Here is a 24,973-nt window from a genome sequence, read left to right as displayed (position 1 = left end):
ACTTGGAACAGTAGGTGTTAAGGGGAACATCCCAGCTTGAGATGTCAGTGTATGAGAGAATCAGTTCCTGATTGCCCTTAGTTTTTACCTTTTTTCCCTAATAAAAAGTGAAACAACCTTTGCTGCTCTATAAGGCAAATAACAAAAACCCCCAGTTTTAGTCTTGTTGATGTTCTGGGGGATTTTTGAAAGAGATTCTAAAAGGGATAGAAAGGAAGAAGTAAGCAATGGAAGCAGCACAGAGCTGAGGATTTGGCAGTTTCTAGAACAGTCTGCTTGAGCTGTATGCTTTTTTTGGAGGATGGGGAAGCAAGGCTCAAGTAGGAGGACAAGTAAGTGTAACAGGGCAGTTCAAATTAAAACACTACTTCCTAAGCAACCAAAATGTTTATGTCAAAGAATAAGTGAAACACCTTCTGATCTTAAACTGTTTTCCCAAAGGTAAGTGTCCATGAGGAAACTCTTCCTGGAAGGGTTGTGGAGACTTCACACAGATGCAGAGACTGTCAAACCAGATATTACCTAACATCATATTCAAATAAGCTCCTCCAGTGTCCAAAGGAGTTTCAACAGGAAAATTCACTGAAGATATGAGGGTCTCTTCCAAAAAAGAATTAGACTACTGAAGTGCCCACTATTTACATATGTGGCCAGCTTTCCTGTGGAGGTGTACTTAATGTAACACTTGAAAATTTACAAAAGCAAACGTTCCAAAGTGAGTGTGGTGTAATACAAATTAAAATGCCAATATTTATGGATATCTACAGCAAAGAAACTAAAATCCCTAAAATCCCTTACTTGATGCAAGGACTCTGGGCATCTTTTAGCCACATGTGGCAAGAATGAACCAAGTTATGATTTGTTATTCTATTATCTGTATTTCCATACAGAGGTATCAAGGTTTGATCATAATTCCCATGGGTGCTGCTGGCCAAGGACTATAATCTGTGCACACAGGCTCAAAAAACCAAACCACACACAGGAGAAAGTGACTGGAGTGATGAATGAGATACCAGATAACTTTGATCATAAGTTTTCTGAAATAATAGCTTCCAGCCACGACAGTGTGTACTGAATTCTTTGTTATTTAAAATAATTTGAATACTACATATTCCAAAAAGCATCTTTTCTTGGGTAACAACATCATGTATTAGCAGCTTAACTTTTTCCTTGGACCCTTATTTTCTGCTTTTTCTCCATCCCCTTTTTCTTGTTTACTTAAAAATGCAACACAACTTATCTTTCTTGCCATGCAATTATCACACTGTCCTTCTCTTTATTTGAACTACTTCCTCTGTCTCCAAACTAATTTCCCAAAGTGTTAATTTTCTGTCTCCTGCAAGTTCCTGACCCTATGGCACCAGAGTTACAAGTCATAAACCATGTTCTTCAAAACCAAGAAGTCAAAGGAGTTACAAGTATGACAGGTGGAAAATAATTTTTAAGGGTATATCACAGGACAAGACTGAAGTTGCCTTAGGTCCCATAGCTATACAGCAACACTGGTCCTAGCACTTCTTCTTGGACTTTCTTTCCCTCATATCCTCTCTGTTAGTAATTATCTGCATATTCCACAGAACTGCTGACAGACTGCATAAAGAACAACAGAAACAGTTGCATCATCTCAGTTATCTGAACACATACAGAGCTGATAAGGAAAGTTTTGATTTCAACACAAATTCTGGCTGCAATGTAATTGTTTACCAAAAACTACTTAATTACCACACAGAAGAATGTATCAAGATACAAGTTTATGCTTCTGAAAGAGAAGAATATCAATAGCTAAAAACATTTTGTCTGAGATGAAAACTTACCCCTTGTGTGTGGAGATATTCAACCGTTTTTGTTATTGTGAACAGAACAGCACTAGCTTCTCGTTCTGAGAAAAATTTTTGCCTAAGAATTTTATCCAGCAGTTCTCCTCCTTTCATAAGTTCTGTTACTACATACACATATTTTCCATCATCATACACCTGCAAAAATACATAAAAATTTAAACTTCAAAATATTTATTCTCTGCTGTCTTCTGTAAAGCACACAGAGATAGTGTGTGTCCACAAGCTGTTTTCTTCAATTGTTTTCTTTAATTGTTTTCCCCTGATTTCATAACCCATACAATATCCAAATGTTGTTCATCTTCAGAAGTGAAAACAAAACTGTCACAAAAAGGCAATGCTGTACCAAAATAACATAGAAATACTGGCATGAAAGTGCTTAAAGATTAAAGGATAAATAACAGGTAGTTTCCCCCACACAGGTTCACTACAACAAAGGAAACCAGACATGAGAAATTAAGTAGTAAAAAATGGAAACTAGTCTAATTAAGGCAAAACCAGAGCCAGTTCAATAGCAATTATTGCACCAAATTAAAAATATAAACAGAGATCATTCCAACAGTCAGACACAAAAAAAAAAAAGGAAAAAAATAATCAAAATTTATCTCAAATAGCCTCTATGAACAGGGAAAAACACCTAGAACTTATACATTACTCTGCACATAAAGCCAATGCCCAAGTCTAAAAGTATTAAAATATGCATATTTTATCCCTTACTTCTAGTCATGGAAAATGGCTCAATTTTTGCATGGATTTTATCATCCAGGGAAGCATTTGAGAATTCTTTACATTCTCACCAGAGGGCACTACAGACTGAGTGATACCAAAGCCCACTTTAAGGTACTTACACTTCAGCATTTCATTTCAGTTCCACTTCCACAGAATCATAGAATGGCTTAGGCTAAAAGTGCCCTTAATGATCATCCAGTCCCAGCCTTCTTCTATAGGCAGGAGCATGTTTCACTAGACCAGATTGCTCAAAGCCCCATCCAACCTGGCCTGGGAGTTCTAACTTAATCCAGAAACAATTCCTGCTTTAGTGAAATCTTTTACAGACTGTTTCCTTTAATTGTTTCAACATACTTTTATGGGGATGTTGCAATTGTTATTTTCACTAAAATGTGTGAAATAAAAAAACCGTTGTGTTTAAGTAGAAACAATTATTGAAATTATAGTAAAATACATTTAGGAATAGATATCAGCTAAGTAACAGAAAATAAGAATAAAAAAGAGGTTTTTATCCCAATTGCCTAGTCTTAAGCTACCCGGGAAAAAGTTGCTAATGAAGTTCTAAGCATCAAAATTTCTGTTCTCCTAACGATATTAAAAGGATTTATTTTCTCAGCAAATTAAAAAAAAAAGAATGCTAAATAATTCCGTGGTCATTACAAGCTTATGATCTTAAGGAGAGGAAGACATGATGGGTTTCTGTGTTCTCATTTAACAGAAATTTTTCCCCCATGAAATAGCTGAGCACCTGTATGTGTTTGTATTAAGACTTCAAATACAACACAGTATTCAAAAGCAGAATTATCTAACTCTAATTCTAGATACTGAACTGGATTTTTTTTTGATAGGCATGCTTCCTCTAATCCTGGTATAACATGAGGAGATCAGCTTATTTCATTTGACATGACAGAGCATACACATTTCAGTATTGCCGAAATCAAGCAAAATTTGCATTTGATAACTATTTTATCTGCTGGTCCTGTCTGCCAGCCAAAAAATCCCACAGATAACTCACCCCAAACAAACCATTCCCCTTGCACCAATGGTATTACCAACTTAAGTTGTTTTACCATCCTCTAATGGTATTACTAACTTAAGTTGTTTTTGAATAAATACTGCTGAAGTTTTCTTCACAGATGCAGAGTATCATGCTAAGATCACAAATGTGACACTACTTTTTAAAATTAACTCTGAGCACAAGCCACAGGTCAGTCATTATGTTTGCTCTACAAGGTAAAATGGAAGAAACTATAGTGAGAAACAGATGTAGGCGTATGAACAAAACATAATGCAAGGGAGAAAAATCAAGGTTTTTGCCAAGGGAAGTAAGATTTTACAGACATATTATGAGGTATTTTGGAATCATAAATAAGCACTTGGACAGGAGACTGGGTATCTTGCGTTCAGGTTTCTAAAATATTTCTGAAAAGATTCTTCAGGCAATGCTTTAAATAACTCAAAGCAGGACAAAAGTTCTGTTACAGAACAGTAACTATTACATAAAAAGGGTAAAATACTTATAATGGTCTGGCACAGGAAGTTTCTAGGTAATGTTTTGTTGGAAGCTGTGTGCTTCCTCCTTTCTTACAGTGTTTCCTAGGCATGCACTAAGGGCCTCTGTCAGAGGCAGGATATTGGATAAGAAGGATATCTGAATTAGCACAATATAGCTCCTTTTGTTTATATACTGTGTAACTGAAAAAGACCACTGATAACAATCAGCAGGAAAACCCCCAGAGGACTGTGCACTGCAGAAAGAACTTGGTCTCTTGAATATCCATTGTTTCAATCCAAACACCTTCAGAATTAAATTACATAAAAAGGCTGAACAAGAACGAAAACTTCCATCTTAAGCAAAATTCAAATATTACTGCATTTCTTCTTGAAATAGAAGAAAAGATAGAAATTATTTCTTGCAGAATAATAATTTCCAAAGCAGGCACTTAAATGCTGAAGTATTTTATTTTGGCACTTCAGATTAGAAACATTTAAGCTTTGATGTGGAACTAAATAAAAAATTGAGCAAACCAACGATGAGTTTTATTTTTACAATAGTACTCTAGAATTTCGTACACAATGGTGCTCTAGAGTTTGAGACCTGAAGGCAAAATTCTCCTTATCTTCTCTGAAAGCTGTAATAGCACACCACTATAATGTGGGATATGCAAGCAATCTGCCCCATGGGTCTGTATTAGGACAAGAAAAACTTAATGCCAAATTCTTACAGATTTACACAAGATTCTATTACATATGAATTCTGTATCTCTTTACATCCTTCCACAATCTTGCTTGGGGAGCTGATCTTGAAGCAGAAGTGAGTGAGGATTACAGCCTTTCCCCCTTTGAGGGCTTAAGGCATTTTTTTTTGGTAGTCTCCTATTTGTGAATTGCTGTTGCTGTGCATGAAAGATGGTTCCTGCTGGAAGCTGACTGATGATAATAAAAGATTAATTACAAAGTGAAATAATTCAGCATATATTGCAGCTGTTTAAGACTGCCTGGATTTCTGTTCTCAATGTAAAATATTCATCATGCTTAAGTTCAGGTTAAGTGCTCACATTCTCATGTTTGTCTTCCTGCTTAAATAACAAAAGCTGTGTTATGAATTAAAGTAACACATGAGTCCAGCATGCAGCACTAAAAGCACCATGAATGCTGATGGCAGGTTCTGTTCAGCACAGCTCTTTCCAGGTAGCTTTACTGTCCAACCACATGAAACAGAACAGAAAGTGGGACTGTAATTGTGGAATCTTGCTTGCAATAAGATAAGTTCCCTGGTGGGCTTCACTGAATACCTATCTTATTTTCTCTGTCCAAGAAAGGGCCAAACAGTATGATATCAATAAAGTGAAGACAGATTATAGTAGATCAGCTTCATGCAGAGTTCTCCAGTGCTCATCTCCGCAGTACTTATGAGCTGTTGTTTTAATGGCTTCAAATGTCTGACAATCTCCTTTCAGCTGAGCTCAGCTTCCTGGAAATAGTCTGCTGTTTTGCCTGAGGTTTGGTTTGGGGGACCAGAATATTTCCCTGCAGTCTAAGAAAGTCATTAAGCATACGCCTTTTTAATTTTTAATCCTCTTTAATGAATAACCAAGGAGACAAAGACAATTTTCTTTTTCAGTTAGGTCATCAGAATATACTGTTCCCTATGAAAACCCTCTACCTCCCAGCTTATGTTGTTCTTTGCTTTTTATAGACAAAGTGTTTCCATGGTCAGAGCAAATAATACAAGGAAAAAAATACCTAGATAGTGTTCATACAGAGGCCAGATAAAGATAAAAAACAGCGAAAACCATGGACATGGAAAGATTTTGTCTACTACTTGTAGTAATACTACTTGAGTAATGCTTGCTACTGTCCATGAAAAATACTTTGGGTACTGTGCTAACAGTAAGTCCTTTGTTATATAATAAAATTGCTTTTGATTAATGTATGGGACATCAGATTTAAAGTTAACTAAGCAATCAAAAAACTTCCCTGATCCTTTAAAAACACAGTCAACATTAAATAAATTATTCATGCTAGGACTTATGAAGAATAAATTATTTGACTCAGAATAATGCTGTACCACAATATATGCATCTTTAAAAGAAAACAGACATCCCAGTAAAAAACTAGATACTACTGAATAAATTGCATTGTTTTATATTTAAATACTGAAAAACATGACCATAAATCTAAACGATGTAGCTTCTCATCTCTCAAATTAGAAATTATTCACAACTGTAATACACTAAAGGATGTCTTTAAAACACTACTTACATCTTTCAGGGTGATAATATTTGGATGCTGTCCATAGCGCAGCAGGATTTCAATCTCTTCTGTTGGATCTCTTTTACTCTTGTCAATAATCTGTAAGAGCACATACAGACATAGGCATAATTCTTTTTGTGAAACTAGTGTAATGCTTTGGTTTGCTTATTAGCATCAACAGTTAAGCAGTATTTATTCTTGCAAAAGGCATTAATTATAACCAAAACCAAGTTTGTTAAATTGGAAAAGCAAGACAAAGCAAAAAATATTGGGAAAAATGAAAAAAATTCTTTTGAAAATGATTTCAGAGGATAAGTGATCTAACCTCTTGGGCTGTGATAAATAATGCAAGGCTGTTCAGTAGATAAGACTTCAGTGATCCATTATTTAATAAAATGGGAAGTTCCTAATTTAACACGAGATACTGGCTGGATGATGCTAATCAACTGATTTTCACAATGCTAATCTCAAACATTTGGTGCAGCAAAAGAAAGCAGGAGAGAAAGAGAACCAAAAAACCAGAAAAAATAAAAATTTCTCAGAGTTAATTCAAACATATTCACTACAAAAGCCCATTTGAATCTCTGGCTCTCAAGTTCACCTTGTTCAAACAAGCAAAATAACATTTTGCCCTAGTTAAATGTATTCTTGTTCTTTTCACTTTTTTCCTCTCCTGAACTGCAGAATTTCCTATAATGTCTCTTCCATTGTTGTGTTAGCCCTTCACCTTTATGCCCATACTGCTACCCATTCCCTGCTAACACATCGGACACTGGTACCTTATTCTTTTTTTCAAGATTCCTTGAGGAAAAAAATGCCCTAACAGAGGCAATAGAAAAGCAAGTGAATCTTCACAACAAATGTTATAGCTGAATTATCAGTTATGCCAGGACCTTCTTGCAGTTTCAAGAAATTACTTCAAATTGAAAGGACACAAGTCAAATCCGTTCCTGGCCAGAACCAGAATAAAATAAAGTATTTAACTACCAGATTAAAACTGGTAGGTTTAGAGGAGGCAATCTACATACTTAATGGATCTTTCAATTTTACATAATTAAGTACTAAGCTGTTCAACAATTCAAAAACAGAACTGCCCCATAGAATAGGATTTAAAGACTGCTCTTTTTATTTTTTCACTTATAAAGTCTGCTAATCCATACTCTTGCTTTCATAGTAACCATTTGGTCCCAGGTTATTACACAGAAAGATAAAAAACCTTATCATTGCAGTTCTGGGAAATCTACTGATTTCAAGTGAGAATTTAATGCCTTAACAGAAGTGCTAGAAAGCCCTACAGAATAACAAAAACAACATTAAATACCTTGCTGAAAACCAGGAAGCCAAAACAGAGTTGAAGTTTATTCTGGAAGTTATAGCAGACTGAAAACTGTTATGAAGTCCTTAGTCATTTGAGAATTTATGAATTTACTTTTACAGCTGCATATAAAATATGTTTATAATTCAAAAAATTTATCTCTGTGTTTCTCTCTGGCAAATAAAAGATGCCCAATGCTAAAATCTGAAAAGTGTGGTTTATAAAAAATTACCTTTACAGCATATTCCATGTTTGAAGCTTTATGAATACATCTCTTGCAGACAGAATAAGAGCCAACTCCAATATCTTCCTTTACTTCATATCCATCAGTAAACTGAATGCTGTTCCTGTGCAACTGCTACCAAAATAACATCATCAATTAATGAATATTCTTAATGTAACTGTTTTTTAAATTAAAATAACTTTTTAAAAATTCCTATTGATTTGCTTAAAATTTTAACTGATGACTCTACTAGGTCAAAGTGGTCTAAATCCCCACTACCTTCTGTTCAAACTTAGTATAAGATAAGTTATATATTACACATGCTATAAATAATGCACACTATTTTAGAAACTGATGGCATTATTTTTCTGATTGCTGCTTAACTAATTTAAAGATAGAAACTCCAAACCAAAGAAAACCAGAAGACTTCAAGATAAAATAGTGATACAGCAATGGTAAAGAAGTATCACTGTTTTTATTATCTGAATAGACAGAATGGCAGCTGGAAAATTCAGACGTACTGAATAGAATCAGATTGGCTGGAATTGCATGGAATGTGAGTCAAAAATCCTTTCACAGAAATAAAAAGCTGAAAGGAGGACAAGTGCTCACTCTTGTAAGGGAAGGAAATGTTGTTCTAGTGTATGGAGTTTGTGCAAAGGATACAAAGCATTTGCAGGAAACCATCTGGGTATCCTGCAGCATAGAAAAAAGGAAATAGGAGTGAGGAAGTTGTTGAGGGGCACAGAGGAAAGGCAGCAGAGAAACAGACCTTTACAAGAGAAGGAAACCATATACAAAGAGCAATAATTCCATCTACAAAACTATGTGGAAATAAAGCAGCACAGAGAAGCTTTCAGAAACTTCTAGCAAGATGCCAGGATCAGAAATAATTCTGATGCACATATCAAATCAGAAAGCTTCTTGAGAATAAAAAGGATCTAGTTATATTAAAAAAAATTATTACACATGAAACTGTAATATGTAGAAAAGCATGTTGTGACAATTCTAGACATGAGAGTGTTAACAAAATACAAGGGCTGTTCACATTCTGTATAAATTGTGGGTTTTAAAAAATTTTCTCAGACATTTGCAAAATATCAGTGCACAGAAAAATACAAATAAACCAAATCATACAAGTAATTCCAATCATAAATCAAATAATTTATTCCTACCTGTACATTAAGAAGTTTTAAACACAATTTAGATCATGAGTTGGTTTTCATGACTCAGTAATTATTAAAAGAAGACAGAGGAGGTAGAAATACAATTTTTACAGAGGTCTCCTCTTCCAGGTGACAACCTCACAATTATTAATACAGGAGACTCTACTGGAGTCATCCAAACACATCAAGGAAGCCAAAGCTTGAGTGTGCACTGTAACACTGACTTGTAAGATGCACTGATACCAGTCACAAAAAGCAGAGATTAGCTAACTAACTTCAAGTGGCTTAGGAGCGACAGAATATATCCTGGGCTACGGATTCCAGCAGTCCAGAACATCCAGATACAATTCACAGTCATAGTCCAGTGCCTCCTACTACTGCATTGCAGGAGTCAAGTGACATTTTCATGTATGGGGGAAAAATCCAGTAAATCAATATATCTGTTATTCTACTCCACCTTGTAATTATGGCTTGACATTAAAGAGTTAATACAGCACAGATGGTATAAGGTTTTCATTTAAAAGCCTGTTTGAACCTGTAGCTGCTCAGTAATTATACAGGTCCTGTACCTTCAGAGATTTTGTTTGGATGAAATAATCCGATCTTTACTTTTCTTGTCTAAAAGCTGACAATGATTTTGTACTGATACTTCATTCTGTGGCAAGAAAACAATCCATCCACCAAGAGACAGCACTGTTATTTTTTTTTATTAGATGTACTCACCTGGACAATTGAATGCACTCCAACTGTCTGCATTGCTTGGCTTTCATCATCTGATGCAATAGCTACAAAGCTAAATCCCCGAAAAAGCTGATGTGCATTAGCACTGGGTGGAATACCTGGTGAATCTGAAAAATACATCATCCTTACAAGCAGATTCTTTCACATGTAGATATGAGATTAAGTACTGAAATTTTGGTAGCACCTTGAATTTATGAAAACAACAATTTCTATCAAAATTTGAATGAAAAAACCTAAAATTCAAATTCAATCTTTTGAATATGTAAATTCTCTCATTCATATCTCTTTACCTTTTGGAGTTTTTGCTGTAAATTCAGGGTCAAAATAAAATGTATCTTCAGGTCTGCCAGTTGCAGGTTTAAAAGGAGGATGAATTTCTCTCCGGTACAATTTCTGAAGAGAATGAACAAATTGTAAGTGGAAAAATTATATGATACCATAAAAGATTTAACCAAGAAATTTACTTGATTTTTAATTAGATACTCACATTCCAATCTATTTTGGAAAAGAATGCATGCCTCTTAATTTCTTCTACTCCATCTGGACCTGCTCCTTTTATAAGGAAGAAAAACGTCTATGAATTATTTTCTTCTTGGTCAAAGGAATGGTAAGCAAAATTTTATTTCTTATTCCTTCTGCATTAATTTTAGCTGTATGACTAGCAGAAATGATAATACTTTGGTGATCACTTGAAGGGCAAACAACATTCTTCCTTTAAAGTCCATTTTACACAGGAAACAAAATTTTAGTCAGTTTAATGATCACTGATGTTATGAATATTATGATCAAATTTAAAATATTCTGCTAAAAACTTTACCTAATCTGTTTGCTGGGTTTCTTTTGAAGAGCATTCGCAGGAGGCTCTGTGCTTCAAGACTCAAGAACTGGGGCATTCCAAGTTTGGCCCTAGAGAATAAAAATAATTAATAGCATACAAACATATCTAGGCAAGCATTAACTCTGCATTTCCCCTGTCCTTTGCCATTCAACAAGTCCATAATAAATGAAGTAGCATCACTGAGAAATTGCCTTCAGACATCAGACACAGAGCAAAAGTGCTGTCAGTCATGTAAACATGTTTGGGTTTTATATATATATTTTTTTTAAGTAGTATAGTATTTTCAGCAATGACTCAGGAACTTAAGTGGAGGAAAAGGTGGAAAAACATGTAGAGAAGAATAGCTAGAGAACATCAGTTTATAAACTTGTAAATTTTCATAATATGCTTTGATCCACTTATAGGTCCAGTTACTTGCAAATGACACTAAACAAAGCATTCTGATAGTTATCTAATAGAAGGACTAAGGAAAGTACCACACTATGACACACACCAAGATGATCCAGGAAACAAACTAGAATACAGAAATTCAATTAAGGTAGGACAGATCTTGCAGGATTAGCTGGTAAAAAAAACCCCAAAAAATCAAACAATAAACCCCCACTCCTCTTTTCCTTTTTGCTCCCCTCCCCAGTCTATTTCAAATAATACTTTTACAATTTGCCAGCCTTGAATTTTTAGATTTAAATTTTTGTACTTTAATTTCATTTTGTTTTGTAATCTTTGTCATATTTTCTTCCTTGCCATTTAATGTTGAGCCTTCATTCTCTCACTGTTACTAGGTCTTACTTTTTCTTGTAACTATGATAATGGGAAAGAGGGATATGATTTCCTCCTTTCCATCACTAATTCAACCTGTAGCTTGTATTTTTCTGTAACCGTCCATGACACAAGCTCTGTGTTTCAATCAGAACTTGATTTGTCTTGTATTCCAGGTATTTGTAGATATTCACCTCTGTATCACTTGTGTAAATGCATAGATGCTTGCCACTGATCCACTATTCATTACTTTCAAACTAGAACTTAGTAAATTTTCCATTCCTTTCAGCATTAAAAAAGCTAAGGCAGGGAGGAGGAAAATCTGAAAAACATTGGCTTCTTTGGACTCTTCAATAACATACTACAGACAGATGAAGGCCACCAGTGGAGGGGAGGAATGGACAGTGGGCCATCCAGCTCTTCCTCACTGCCATGCACCACCACCTTTCACAAAATCCTGCCTCAGGCACATGACAGAGGAGAAGGAAAGGCAATTACCAGGTCCTCAGAGTTCCTATATTATGTAACTACATGAGTGACAGCAATTTTTTTCTGGCATTCCTGATGGACAATGGCAAAATTTTATATGAAGGGATACCTCTTAAGTAAAGGAGAAAAATGTTTAAAAATTTAACTTTGTTGCAGCAACCTACGATTTCTTCAAACTGCAGGGTTTCCCAGTTTTAGGTAAAACACACAAGAATAAACAAAAATTTCTCTTGATAATGTTGTGAGAAATAAAGACCCCTCAAAAAATTTGTTGTAAGAAGAGTGCATTTTCTGTAGATTTTTAGGAACAGAAGGTAAGAAAAGCAAAATATTGTAAATATGCACTATGGAAACCAGAATTCATATGCACACCTGTCCATTTTAAACTTTTATGGAAAATTTAAGGAAAATATACTACATATGTGGAAAATAAAAAAACATAGACCAGAAAAAAGTGTGGACTTAATCAGAAAATACTTCAAAATATCTTCTGGTTTTCAGCTGCTTTTATGACCAAAAGAAAAACACTTCTATGCAAGATAATATTAATAAGAATATGGAACATTCAAAGAGGGTAAAATGTCATTACATCATAGCACACTTTCTGTGCAGCTACTTGAAACCACTAACAATTGCAAAGACTAGAAGGTAAAAAAAGTTGGAAAGAAGTTGTATCTCATTAAGAGATATATTCTCAAATGAAATCTGAAGGTAATTACAGAATCATAGAAACCTATAATTGCTTAGGTTGGAAAAGACCTTTAAGACTGCCAAGTCCAACCATTAAGCCAGCAGCAACCAGTCCACCACTAAGCCATATCCCTGTGTGCCACATCTTTTTAAAAAACCTCCGGGGATGGTGAATCAGCCACTTCCCTGGGCAGCCTGTTCCAACCCTTTACAACCTTTTCCATGAAGAAATTTTTCTCAATATCCAATCTAAACCTCCCACAGTGCAACTTGACGTCATTTCCTCTAGAGCATCTGGGTGTTTCTTACTATGGAGAAGAGACCGACCCCCACCTGGCTACAGCCTCCTTTCAGGTAGTTGTAGATCAGTAAGATCACCCCTGCACATCCTCCAGAAAAAACAAACCTAGATCCCTCAGCTGTTTCTCACAGAATCTGTGCTCCAGACCCTTCACTGGCTCCGTTGCTCTTCTCTGTACTTGCTCCAGTACCTCAGGGACCTCACAGTGAGAAGCCCAAAACTAGACACAGGACTTGAGGTGCAGCATCACTGACGCTGAGTACAGGTGACAATCACTGCCCTGGTCCTGCTAGCCACACTATTGCTGACACAGGTCAGGATGCCATTTGGCTTTTTGGCCACCAGGCCACATGCTGGTTTATGTTCAGCAGTTGCTGACCAACACTCCGTGGTGCTTTTCTGCCAGGCAACTTTGCAGCCACTCTTCCCTAAGCCTGCATGTTCCCTTAGGCTGCTGCGATCCAAGTGTAGGACCTGGCACTTGGCCCCACTGAACCTCATCCTACTGGCCTCATCTCATCGATTCAGCCTGTCCAGATTCCTCTGTAGAGCCTTCCTACCCTCCAGCAGATCCGTATTCCCTCTTATCCAGGTCAGGGGCACCTGCAAACTGTCACTCAATTCCCAGGTTGTTGATACAGATGTTAAACAGGACTGGACCCTCAGGAACACCACTTGTGACTGGCCATCAGCTGGATTTCACTCTATTCAGCACCACTCTCTGGGCTATGAATGACTATAAACATCAATTACCTGGAGAAATGCAAGGATATTCTACATGGCAGCTGAATACAGAAGATATTTATAGCAACAGTGAAAAGACTGTTGAGGAACAGGGCAGAGTCACATGCAGGCAAAGAGAAGAGAAAGATATGACTCATGAGAGACACAGAAAAAAATGCATGGCTCCTGAAGCAAGTGAGAGTGCAGCAGAACTATCTCAGACTAGCTTCTTATAAATAGGAGATGGTCAGAAGGAGTTTGTTTGCTGTGAATAGATAGAACTTTTTAGTTAAAAGACATTGAATAATCACAACATGAAGATTTGATCTCACATAATGCTGAGGCAGCAGAAGAAACTAGCATCACTAAATACATTTGCAAATAAGATGAAGAAAAAAACCAAAGAATAACAACATGTATGCATTATGAAAGCAAAAGCCAGGAAAATAATGAGGGTGTTTTCTAGTAGTTTTCACATTCTAATTATTTAGAGAAAAGATTAGAGTTCCATATATTCATTTTTCAAAACAGGCTTTTTGTGCAAAAGAAATTCCAGCTTTGATATATGGGTAGACAAGTGGCTAACAGGACTGAGAACAATGATAAACAATGAAGCAGAAAACAAATTAGAAAACGAAGATAATCTTATGAACTTCCATGGAAAAAAATGGTATTAGTTAAAAATAGATGGAAACAGAGAAGTGAACCTATGATATGAGGAAACAGACTTGTTTGCACAGTGCTTGGCTACAGTCCCGAAAATGGGGCATTTACGCCATAGGTTGTACTAGTTTAGAGAATATGTGGGGAATTGGCAAGGAAAACAGCAGACCTTCATTAGCAAAAACAAGAACATTAACTGCATGAAGGAAACCAATTCCCACAATAGAGCTAATGCAAAATCAATGTTGAAAACAGCAAAGGGAAAAATTTGAGCTAAGGCAAGTCATAGAAGAGTACAGAAGGGAGGAGTACTGGGGAGGCAAGTTGTTGGCACCACCATTAATATAAAGAGGTAGGGTGAGGAGCTGGTAAGATAAAGAAGGATGAGGAGTGAAAATACTTTCTCAAAAAAACTCCAAAAACCTAAAACAAAGGAAAAAAAACCAACAAGGAAAAAATGCATATGTTATCAAAAAGGATAAGAAAGTTAAAAAATATTATGGAAATAAGATGGGAGAGATCATGTGGTTGGAGAAATTATTATTACAGATTAAAGAGCTACTATGAAATCCTTTGTACCTGGTATGGTGGAGGAATAGTGAAGCAAATTAGATAGGCAGCAAAGGGAATTAATAATATGGAATAGGGAGTGAGGATTTACCAGTACCTTTGAAAATGAGGGAGGAGTAGAAATTAGATATTGCAGCCCGGAGGGCATCCCTGTAGAATACCTGATGAGATATATAAATAAGAGTGTACTCACTTGAGAATCATAGTCATGGTTTCTTTTCTGTCTTTCCCTTGGAAAGGTAGAGTACCAGTGAGCATTTCAAACTGTATAGAGTAAAACTTTCATCAATTACATTACCTGGACAAAAACTAATTTTTGACAAAACTACTTAGCATCTTAACCTTCCAAAATTCATGCATGTTAACAATCAAGTCTGAGCAAAACAACTTCATTGTACAGTTTCAATTGCTAAGAACATTGAGCAGCCTTTGCCATTTTTAAAGCTGCAAAATATTTTCCTATATTGGTAACTTGCTTTACACATCCTTTTATCTGAACAACTTAGACTATAATGTTCTGTGTTTAATTTCTGCCTAAAAATTTTGTCCTAGGAAGACTTGATCTGTACAACTGTATTTTTAGTTTTAAACAAAGGGGAGGGGGTAGGGGAAAAGGTTTTCCTTTGAAAAGTTAGTGATGATTTCTCCTCATGCAGAAATTTTTTAAAAGGTCAAAATTTTGAAAATTGGCATGTACACAGCCTTCATTGGGAAGGGGAAAAGGTTAGCTGATTGACAAAGACATGCATGATGAAAAGTGGTTACTGTATGCATACAGTGGAAATAAAGCCTGAAGGAACACGGAAGAGCTACACAGTACGTGCATGCACATTCTACAGTGCCTGGCAGTAAGCAACAGACACTGCTAAAATACTGATTTGTTCTGAAAGTGACTGAGTAAAAATAGATAAATATAAAGGCACTCCTGTTGGACTGCAGTATGCTGCAGGGATATCAGATCTAAGTGAGGCAGTGAAAGCAGTCTGGCAGCAGTCATGGCAGCCAGTACTTAGGCAGAAATTGGATTTTTTTGGTTTAAAGAGCGCAAACCAATTTAGTTCAATGCAATTTCATGGCATACAGTTAACAACATCAAAAGTAAAATAATTATAAAGCAACCCTCGGAACAGCTTATGCAAACTTATGTCATCCTGAACACAAGGTACCCTCTATTCCCCTCTTTTCTGGTATGACCCAAACATTCAGCCTCCTAAACATAAAAAAACTGAGTGGATAACTTGAATAAATAATGTGTGACTATAGTATTTGTAGATCTACAATAAGAGCATGAAGTTGCACTAACAGTATTCGTTAAAACATTATTTTATTGAAATAAAATTTGAATTCCTTACTGCCATCTCTTCACTACTGGTAGATACTTTATAGTCTAGGTAATATTTCTTACTGATATATTAAAAAAATTAAATTTAATTAATAATGCCAACACAAAAAAAGACTACTTTTAACTTTAACACCTAAGACAATTGTCAGGAAAAATGTAAATTTGGAGTGCTGCACTTACACTTGCATGAAATACAGTTTCTTTAACAAGCTCCTAATTTGTCACAAGCACACATGCTTGTATTAACAGCTCAACATGTGTATTCTTTGTCACCCCTCCCAAATACTATATTCCAACATTAAGAAGCCAATAGTACTTATAGAATAAGCCAACTTTGGCCTTTCCTACTTATGTTTCATTTCAGGAGGAGAGCACGTCAGTGCTTCTGAAAACTTTAAATGAATGTTTTTACTTGTATGGCATCCCTTAAAACTGTCACTGTTTTAAAGGACACATTGAAATATAGTTCTTAACAATGGCTTAAACATACTTCATGTCTAGCAGCACAAGAAAAGAAGCCAAATGATTTGCTGAAATATGTTTACAGTCTCAATTTCTACGCTATAAATTCTGTTCACTCTAATTACTGTGTACTTATACCACACCAATCATCACTTGAATTTTTGATCAGCTCAGAAATTAAGAATGAGTTAAAAGTGGATACTTACAGATTGGTTATGAAAATTACAAACTATAAATGCAAGCAACAAAAATATGCCCTAGAAAAAGCTGCACTGTATTTCATATACTACTTTATAGAATTTGGTTTTTAAGGTGATATTTTTGTATTCAAAGTAGAAGCCAAAGTATTTAACATGCAGTGCACTTAAAACTGTGAAAGCCACCCCAATCACAGCTAACATCTCACAGCAATTTTCAATTACACCATATCGACTTGATAAACACCAAATTATGTTTTCTACCTTTATAAATTAAAGCTGAAGTTTAATTATGTTTGTGTTATCAACAACAAATATTCTGCAACTACATTGTAATTATCTTTTAATTGACTGTTCTTAATGATAAAATGTGAGGTTGTGAGAAGTGTGTGTGCTTGTCTGGAGAGAGTTCAGTTATCAGGTGCTACTTTTACATAGTCAGTTTTCAGATCACAACAGCATTCTAATCATCATAAAGCCATAGGATGACCTATTTTCAGACACAGGAGTCCTTCTTGTACTATAAAGCACACGCATTAGTTGTACTGTTACAGTTATGTAGCAGAAGCGATAAGAAATGAATACATTTATACAATTGTTTAATTTCCATGTCAAAAATGCACACAAATATTTTAAATATTGAAAGTCTTTCAGCATTCCTTAAATAACAAACATGATCTATTATTATTTTCCAATTCACATTCCATATACATAATATTTCCCCTGACCCTGTAACTTTACAGTAATTACCCCTTGCAGAAACATCATAAGCAACTCAGAAACTATATCCCTCACCAGGTCAGTGTCATTTAGATCAACGTGATGTGTGATAACAACAGCTGAACAGTTGTCATTATTACACTAACTTGTAATTACACTGTAGAGTCTAATTAGAAAGTTGCCAATCACCTTTTTCCTCTTGAACGTAAATTCAAATTTAAAATTTGAATACAAATTTCTTCCCCACTTTGGAATAGACAAGCATTTTTCTGTATACTTCTGTATTTCTCTTGGTCCCCATAACATTCAAACTATTGAAATAATAATAAAAATATGGCATATTATTGGTGTTGACATAAAACCTAGTCTATGTTCTTGATCAAACTCTGTGGTGTTACTGATTTCACGCAATTTAGGCTTCCTTTGTAGTTAAAATTCATGTAAAGCTCACCTTAGGGGTTAGTATTTGATTTGTTTCACCAGACCTTGCAAATCACAATTTTGCTATTATTTACATTTACCAGAAACCTACCATTAAAACACCAAAAGACCACCAGTCTGCACTCTGTGTATGGCCTCGTCTGTTAACAACTTCTGGCGCCATATATTCCACTGTTCCACAGAAAGAGTAGGCTTTTTTTTCATGGTCAATTGACTCCTTACTTAAGCCAAAATCTAAAAGGATAAAAATAATTCCAAATGTAATTTTTAAAAACAAAAAGTTCATGGTTGACACTTTAACCATAATATGAAGTGTTTTGCTTTTATCATTGGTATAGACAACTGAACACTAATATGGGACTTACAGGATTCTCCTTCCCTCCCCACATTATCATAGGTCCATAACATCAGATATACTTGTAAAGCAGGTACCTTATTCAAATATTTAGATTTTATTTACTTCAACCAAATTACACTACTTGCTTCCACAGCTAAGTTACCAATCAGCTGAAATTACTTATTTTATCTTAGTGGTTTACCAAAAGAAAAATGCAAATATTTTACAGAACAGAAATGATCCTAGGATTGCAATTCCTTTATTTACCTGTCAATTTGATATGTCCTTCCTCATCAAGCAGGATGCTAAAGAATAACAAAAAGAATATTAAAAACTAATTAAAATATCGTAAGTATTGTTTCAGAAAACATAGTGACAATATTTAGGAATAAACAGTAGAGGATACACAAAGACGGGGAGAATTAAACATGCATGAAAATGAATTATTAGAAGATACATTCAAACTAAACATTTTGATTTCCTTCTACTCTTTCTTTTTAAAGATTAAGAAACAAGTTTACTAGAGTTTTATTCAAAAATTTTATTAAATTCAGCATGTAGTAACAGTTTTGGCTTTCTGCAGCACATGCAGCACTATTGTAATTGTTATAAACAGAGACATTCTATTTTTCTTATACCAGGTATGTTTTCATATGTACACATAACAGGTATTAAGTTGCAATTACCATTTCAAAAGTTGTTGACCACTTCAAGTAACACTGAGTAATAAATAGCCTCATGTTGTACCAAAGCAAAGGACCCACAGGCCCTATACTGGGAGCAGACCTTAGCCTTCCACCTTTTCACTTCAATCACAAGAAAGGCCACACTTCTCAGAGATGCCAACTGTCCTTGACTACCACTGAATACCACTGCATTGCAAAGCATGCAAAGTATTCAAGAACTGGATTTTCTAACACCCCTTACACAATGGATTTAGTTCCTCCATCTGCATTTCATCCTGGGGGCAAGACACGACCGCCCCATTCCCTTCCTCTTTGCAGTTTCCACGGTGGGAACCATGAAAGCCTGTCCTCAAGTGCCACATGCAAACACTGCCTTCCTGCCCACCAGCACATCAACACTTCCACCCAACCTGGTGCTGTCTGTGGGCTTGCTCAGGGTGCACTCAATCCCCTCATCCAGATCTCCAGTGAAGATGCTAAACAGGACTGATCCCAACACAGAGGCCTGAGAATTACCACTGGTGACCAGCCTCTGGCTGGATGTAATTCCATTCAGCACCACTCTCTGAGCCTGGTCAATAAATTAGTCTTTTACCCAGTGAAGAGTGCACCCACCCACACCATGGGAAGCCAGTTTCTCCAGGAGAATGCTGTGGGAAATGGAGTCAAAGGCATAGAATCACAGAAGATAAGGGGCTAACGTGTGTGTCTCAAACACTGAAAGCCATTTACCTCTGGGGCCAACCACAGATTGTTGCTAGTAACAGATAAGGATTGCCTGTAATAAGCAAGGATTGCTGGTAATAACACACTATGAGAAAGAACAAGATGTGCCCAGAGAAGAGGCCATGCAGAGATAGGGCAGCACTTTTCCGGGACAAACATCCTCGTTCTAATTCCTGAAGATAAGCACAACCCAGTACAGCACAAGTGCAGGAATGAGGTTGAGAAACAGGCATGGACTGTAGGGGAAAAAAAGACCACCCAATATTCCCAAAGACCCATTTCCTGAAAGGTTTGAAAGAAAAGACTGTGCCTAACAACTAATTTGTATAGAAAACAAGAAACTTACCTTCATGGCTGGGAAACCTATCTATAAAAACATCTCCCCAGCAAGCCCCAGCTGACACCCCCCAGACCCTGGATGTCCCAACAGTTGGACTGGCACTGTAATCAAGACTGGTGATCTCTTTTTCTCTCTTCCTCTCTCTCCCTCTTTAATTCACCTTTTCTCTCTTCCTTTTCATCTTACCCCTTTACCTAAACCCCACTGCATGTGCTTTTATAGTAGGTCAAGGACTAAAATACCAATTTCTATGCCAGGTATATAATTTACTAATAAAACCTTGTGATTTTTTCAGACCCTCTGATTTCTGTTGTTCCTTTCCACCACAAGCATTTACAAATTTTGGGTGGTCCTTTCCCCTTAAGGGCTGGATGTTACAAAAGGCTTTACTAAAGTCTAGGCAGACAATATCCAGAGCCTTTCCTTCATCCACTAAGCAGGTCACCTCATCATAGGAGATGATCAGGTTGGTCAAGGAGGACCTGCCTTGCATAAACCCAGGCTGGCCTGGCCTGAACCCCTGGTTGTCCTGTACATGTTACATGATGGCACTCAAGATGCCTCCACGACCTTCCCTGACAACGAGGTCAGGCTGACATCCTGGCTTCTCCTTCCAACACTTCTTATAGCTGGGTGTCACATTCGCCAAATTCCAGTGACCTGGGACCTCCACAGTTGACCTGGACTTCTGATAAATGATTGGAAGTGGCTTGAGGAGTTCTACTAGCTCCCTCAGAACTCTTGGGTGAGTCCTATCTGGTCCCTTGGACTTTTGGTGTTCTAAGTTGCATAGCAGTCTGCCGGCCATTTCCTCCTAGATTATGGGGGTTTCATTCTGCTCTCAATCTGTCTTCCAGCTCAGGGGGCTGGGCACCTTGACAACAACTGGTCTTGTTATTAAAGACTGAGGCAAGAAAGGCATGAAATAGCTCAGCCTTTTCTTCATCTTTTGTCACTGTTTCCCCTCACATCCAACAAAGGATGGAGATTCTCCTTGGTCCTCCTTTTGCTGCTGATTTGTACAAACATTTTTTGGTTGTCTTCTGCTTCTGGGACTTCTAACATATTGATATTCCTTTCACTCTTGCTGATGAGAGGACCTCCATCCCTTAACTCTACCTCTATGGCGGACCAAAGGACCTTTGTAGAACACTGTCTCTCAAAGAGTGGTGTGCTATCCACAGGCTTACCTCTGGCTTTGTCCCCATTCCCCTTCAAACAGAGTTCAAAGTTCCCTCAAACCCTCAATCCCCTCTAAGTCCTAAGTTAAGATCCTTTTTCCTCTTTGAGACAGGTGAAATCCAATCTTTTATATGAAAATAGCTCATTAACCTCCCCCACCTCCCTCTCTTCAATTTATATAGTAAATTACCAAAGTTTAACAGTTGGGAAAAAGTGCACAGCAAGAACTGCTATAGAAATGAAGTTAATACACTGCATGTCTCACAGAGGAGCCTTACTTTTCTGGTTTTAGGTCCCGGTATATTATTCCAAGACTATGTAGATGGTCTAAAGCAAGTGCTAATTCTGCCAGATAAAATTTAACATCATCTTCTGTGAACATCACCTGAAAAAGTAGCACAATGTATTTCACATGTGAAATCTGTAAAGGTTACAACAGCACAAGCTAAACAACAACAGAGGTGTTTCAGAAGGATTTCTTACAATACTTGAATTCATTGCTACACAAAACACTAGAAAATTCAAATTTCTTAGTTATACAAAAACTAGGATTTTATAACCCACACTATTTCATACTTGAAATACTTGGACATACTTGAAAAAGAATTTTTAAAGGCAATATATTCTTCTTTCTGCAAATTGAGAGATTATTTGTTTCTGATTGTTCAAGAAAACAGACAGACACATTGTAGTGAAACTGAAATACTTTGGAAGCACTTAAACAACGTGAGTACTTCTTGGTTGGATGGGATCATTTCATTTACAGACAACAAATGGACCAAAGAAGTCCAAATGCCTGAATTTCATCCACAAAGTAAGAGAGAAGAAAAGTATATATATCTTGATTTTGGAAGGGCTACCCCTAGGTACTTTGAGAAAGAAGTTACAGCAATGGTTAAAGCCCCAGGGTGCAGCCTTGTAACTGCAGATGTAACAGCAGAAAGGCAGATGAAGGAGTAAACTAACAGGAGCTAACAAGGAGTAAAGTGAACAGCCTGCATAAGGGCACAGGGAGCATTCCAGGTAGCAATCCCACTTTCTGGATTAGGAAGATAAACTACTCTCTGTTTATGTTAATTGAAATGAACATATTGTCCCAATATATCAAGTGTTGTGATCCCTGACAGAATACGTTACAATTCAACTCTTCTGAGACTGCAGAAAAAGATAAAAATAAAACCAGATCCTGCATGATTTGATTCTATTTCAGTTACTACTCAGTTATTTTACTTTGTTTTTAGAATCTAAGACTAATACCTTAAGATATAGCATATAGACCCAGAAAAAAAAGGCAATTCTTTTTATGCAAAAGTGTAAACATTTATTTCAGCAAAGCTGAAGATTATTTTAAACGAGTTAAGAACGGAGAATATGCTTTCCCCTTAGTAGTTTCATGAGAGAAAGCAATTACTAAAGCTTGTACAATAGATTGTTGCTGATGTTACTTCTACAAAAGAGCCAATATTTAGTGCAGACATATTCAAGAAAGGAAACCTGTATAAGAAACATTTAAAAGCTCAAATAATAAAAGATCCTATGAGGATCTTTTATTTAAAACCATTGCATGGGACTCGTCTTTCCTAACCTTAAGCATCTGCAGTGTAGACATCTAGCTTGGAATTAGCCACCTTTCCCTTTGTAGTCAATAGGAAAAAAGCAACAACTTTCATCTGATCTCTTTCAAAATCACATGGTGTGGTATGAGGATGACATTAATAGCATTCAGCATGCCCATTTCACTCACCAGTTATGAACTCTGCTTAGATTCAGGTACCTATAATGAATATTTCTCACCTAACCACGCTAAATTTTATAAAATATGAGTGGCTCAAGATGAAAAAAGTCAGGAAGCCAATATACATTCTTTTTTGGGAATCAAGAATGAACTACAAACTTTAGGAGTATCTCAATTTTAGAGCACTAATAACCTATTAGTTACCTGTGGCAAAAGAAATGACAAAGGGCAACTTGAAACAGATGGCATCATCAAAACAAATGTAATAATTTATGCGGTCAGCACAGAAGTAAGGGTACATCTATATACAAAATAAATTCCGTTCTACTCTCCTCTTAATAACAATAAGTGGTATTGCACTTACTGCAGTGTTAACCCAGCTGCCTCTGATACTGTTGTGGCAAAGGAAAATGTAAAGCAGCTACAACTGCAAGTCCACGCTACCAGATACACATTGGATACAATCTCTATCTGAACAGATATTTGTTGTGAGTTTTTGGACAGGAGTAATGGATAACAAAAACTTTAAAATATGGTGATATATTAGATGTTAACATTTACTTCAGGAATTATAATCAAATTAAATTGAGGTAATGAAACCCTTTGAAGTTGTCATCTCCTGTATCTACACAGACACATTACTATCATGACAAGAGGCAAAACATTCACTTTTTGAAAATTAGTAAAATAAGTAGTATACAATCCTCACTTTTTAAATATTCATACATAATGCAATTTTGCATTCATAAAAAAAAAAAGAGTATCTTATCTGCCCCTGAATTCTGGATATCAAAACCAGCCATAAATTTACTTTATAAAAATCCAAGTTCTGAGTCTTATATTTAAACATGGTAACAAAAGGAGAAGATTTTGCCAGGTATAAAAGGCAGCACAGAAAGACTGCTTGTCTAAGACTTTTTTCAGAAACAATGAAAATTGCCATCAGCCCTTCTATGAAGTGACTGTGCAAAGAAACCCAAACAAACAAAAAATGTATCTGGTTAAAAACAGGTCAAAATTTTATTAAATGAAAACGGAATTTAAAATGTAAATTCTCCTAATACAGACAATTTATAGTCAAATTCTATCAATAGACAGTTTTTCAAATTTAAAAAGTGTACCTCTTTGGATAAACGTGTAAACAAGTCTCCTCCCCTGAGAAAATCCAAAATAAGATACAGCTTCCCTTCTGTCTGAAAAGCTGAAAAGATCAATTAAAAAAATTAAATATCACCTAACTTTATCCACGATTAGGAAAATAACATACCAAATAATTCACCCTTATTTTCATTATTAAAATTAATTTCTCTTTCGCCTTTGTGAGAAAATGTATTGAAATTAATTAGGTAACTGATCCTCTACAACAAATCAAGTAATTCCCATGCTATATGAAAGTAAAGCAAACTACCAATAAAGTCCCATAAAAAATAAACTTTACTTAGGTTAACCAGCTTTTTATTCCAGATTTTAAAGTATGAAGCTAGATTTAAAAGGGCAAACTAGTAACTAATGAACCTCTTAAAATCTAAAAATCTAAATGTCCCTGCTAAACAGGGACATGTAATCTAGTCTGCAAAAGAATGACAAATAAAATAGTGTAAGGTACATAATTTAAGCCACTTTAAAATTTGAGAGAGAGACATTAAGCCACTTTAAAAAGTGAGAGAGAGTGAGGTTTAACTATAGGAAAAAACAAACCCTAAAAGAAAAATACGAGCTGAAAAAACCCCAAACCAAAACAAACCAGAAACTCCCCTTTTTTTCCACATGTTGAAAGTACCGATATCCTCCCCTCTTATACATAAGCATTGTGCTACAGCTGCTCATACTATTAAAATTAAAAGGCTAATTTCCACCCATTTTGATGCAAGTGGAATTAATGCCATTGCATACATTTTCTATAGAATAAACAAAGGAACTGTAAGAAATAACTTAAAAAATGTATGTCATACAAAAGACTAGAGGTTTTGGAAAAGAATGGCTTGTTATTAATAGATAACTGCTTTT

The 24,973-nt window shown here is 36.0% G+C and overlaps 1 protein-coding gene across 2 annotated transcripts in view; it reads right to left on the bottom strand.

The window, feature by feature from the left end:
* RPS6KA3 (ribosomal protein S6 kinase A3) overlaps positions 1-24,973 on the bottom strand; it is a 73,500-nt gene that overhangs the window by 8,584 nt on the left and 39,943 nt on the right. The window contains exons 6-17 of one of the 2 annotated variants that reach the window (XM_030956596.1): positions 24,088-24,167; positions 21,510-21,616; positions 18,565-18,602; positions 18,052-18,194; positions 14,992-15,062; positions 10,583-10,671; positions 10,253-10,317; positions 10,056-10,158; positions 9,748-9,872; positions 7,868-7,993; positions 6,330-6,419; positions 1,815-1,973 (exon numbers count right to left, since the gene is read on the bottom strand). In XM_030956596.1, coding sequence (XP_030812456.1) covers positions 1,815-1,973; positions 6,330-6,419; positions 7,868-7,993; positions 9,748-9,872; positions 10,056-10,158; positions 10,253-10,317; positions 10,583-10,671; positions 14,992-15,062; positions 18,052-18,194; positions 18,565-18,602; positions 21,510-21,616; positions 24,088-24,167 — 1,196 coding nt within the window. The remainder of the gene's footprint in view (positions 1-1,814; positions 1,974-6,329; positions 6,420-7,867; positions 7,994-9,747; positions 9,873-10,055; positions 10,159-10,252; positions 10,318-10,582; positions 10,672-14,991; positions 15,063-18,051; positions 18,195-18,564; positions 18,603-21,509; positions 21,617-24,087; positions 24,168-24,973) is intronic. The other variant, XM_030957441.1, reaches the window with a different exon arrangement.

This window comes from Camarhynchus parvulus, chromosome 1 (genome assembly GCF_901933205.1).
Source record: "Camarhynchus parvulus chromosome 1, STF_HiC, whole genome shotgun sequence".
Classification (NCBI taxonomy): Eukaryota; Metazoa; Chordata; class Aves; order Passeriformes; family Thraupidae; genus Camarhynchus; species Camarhynchus parvulus.
This window is presented reverse-complemented; position numbering and strand designations above follow the sequence as displayed.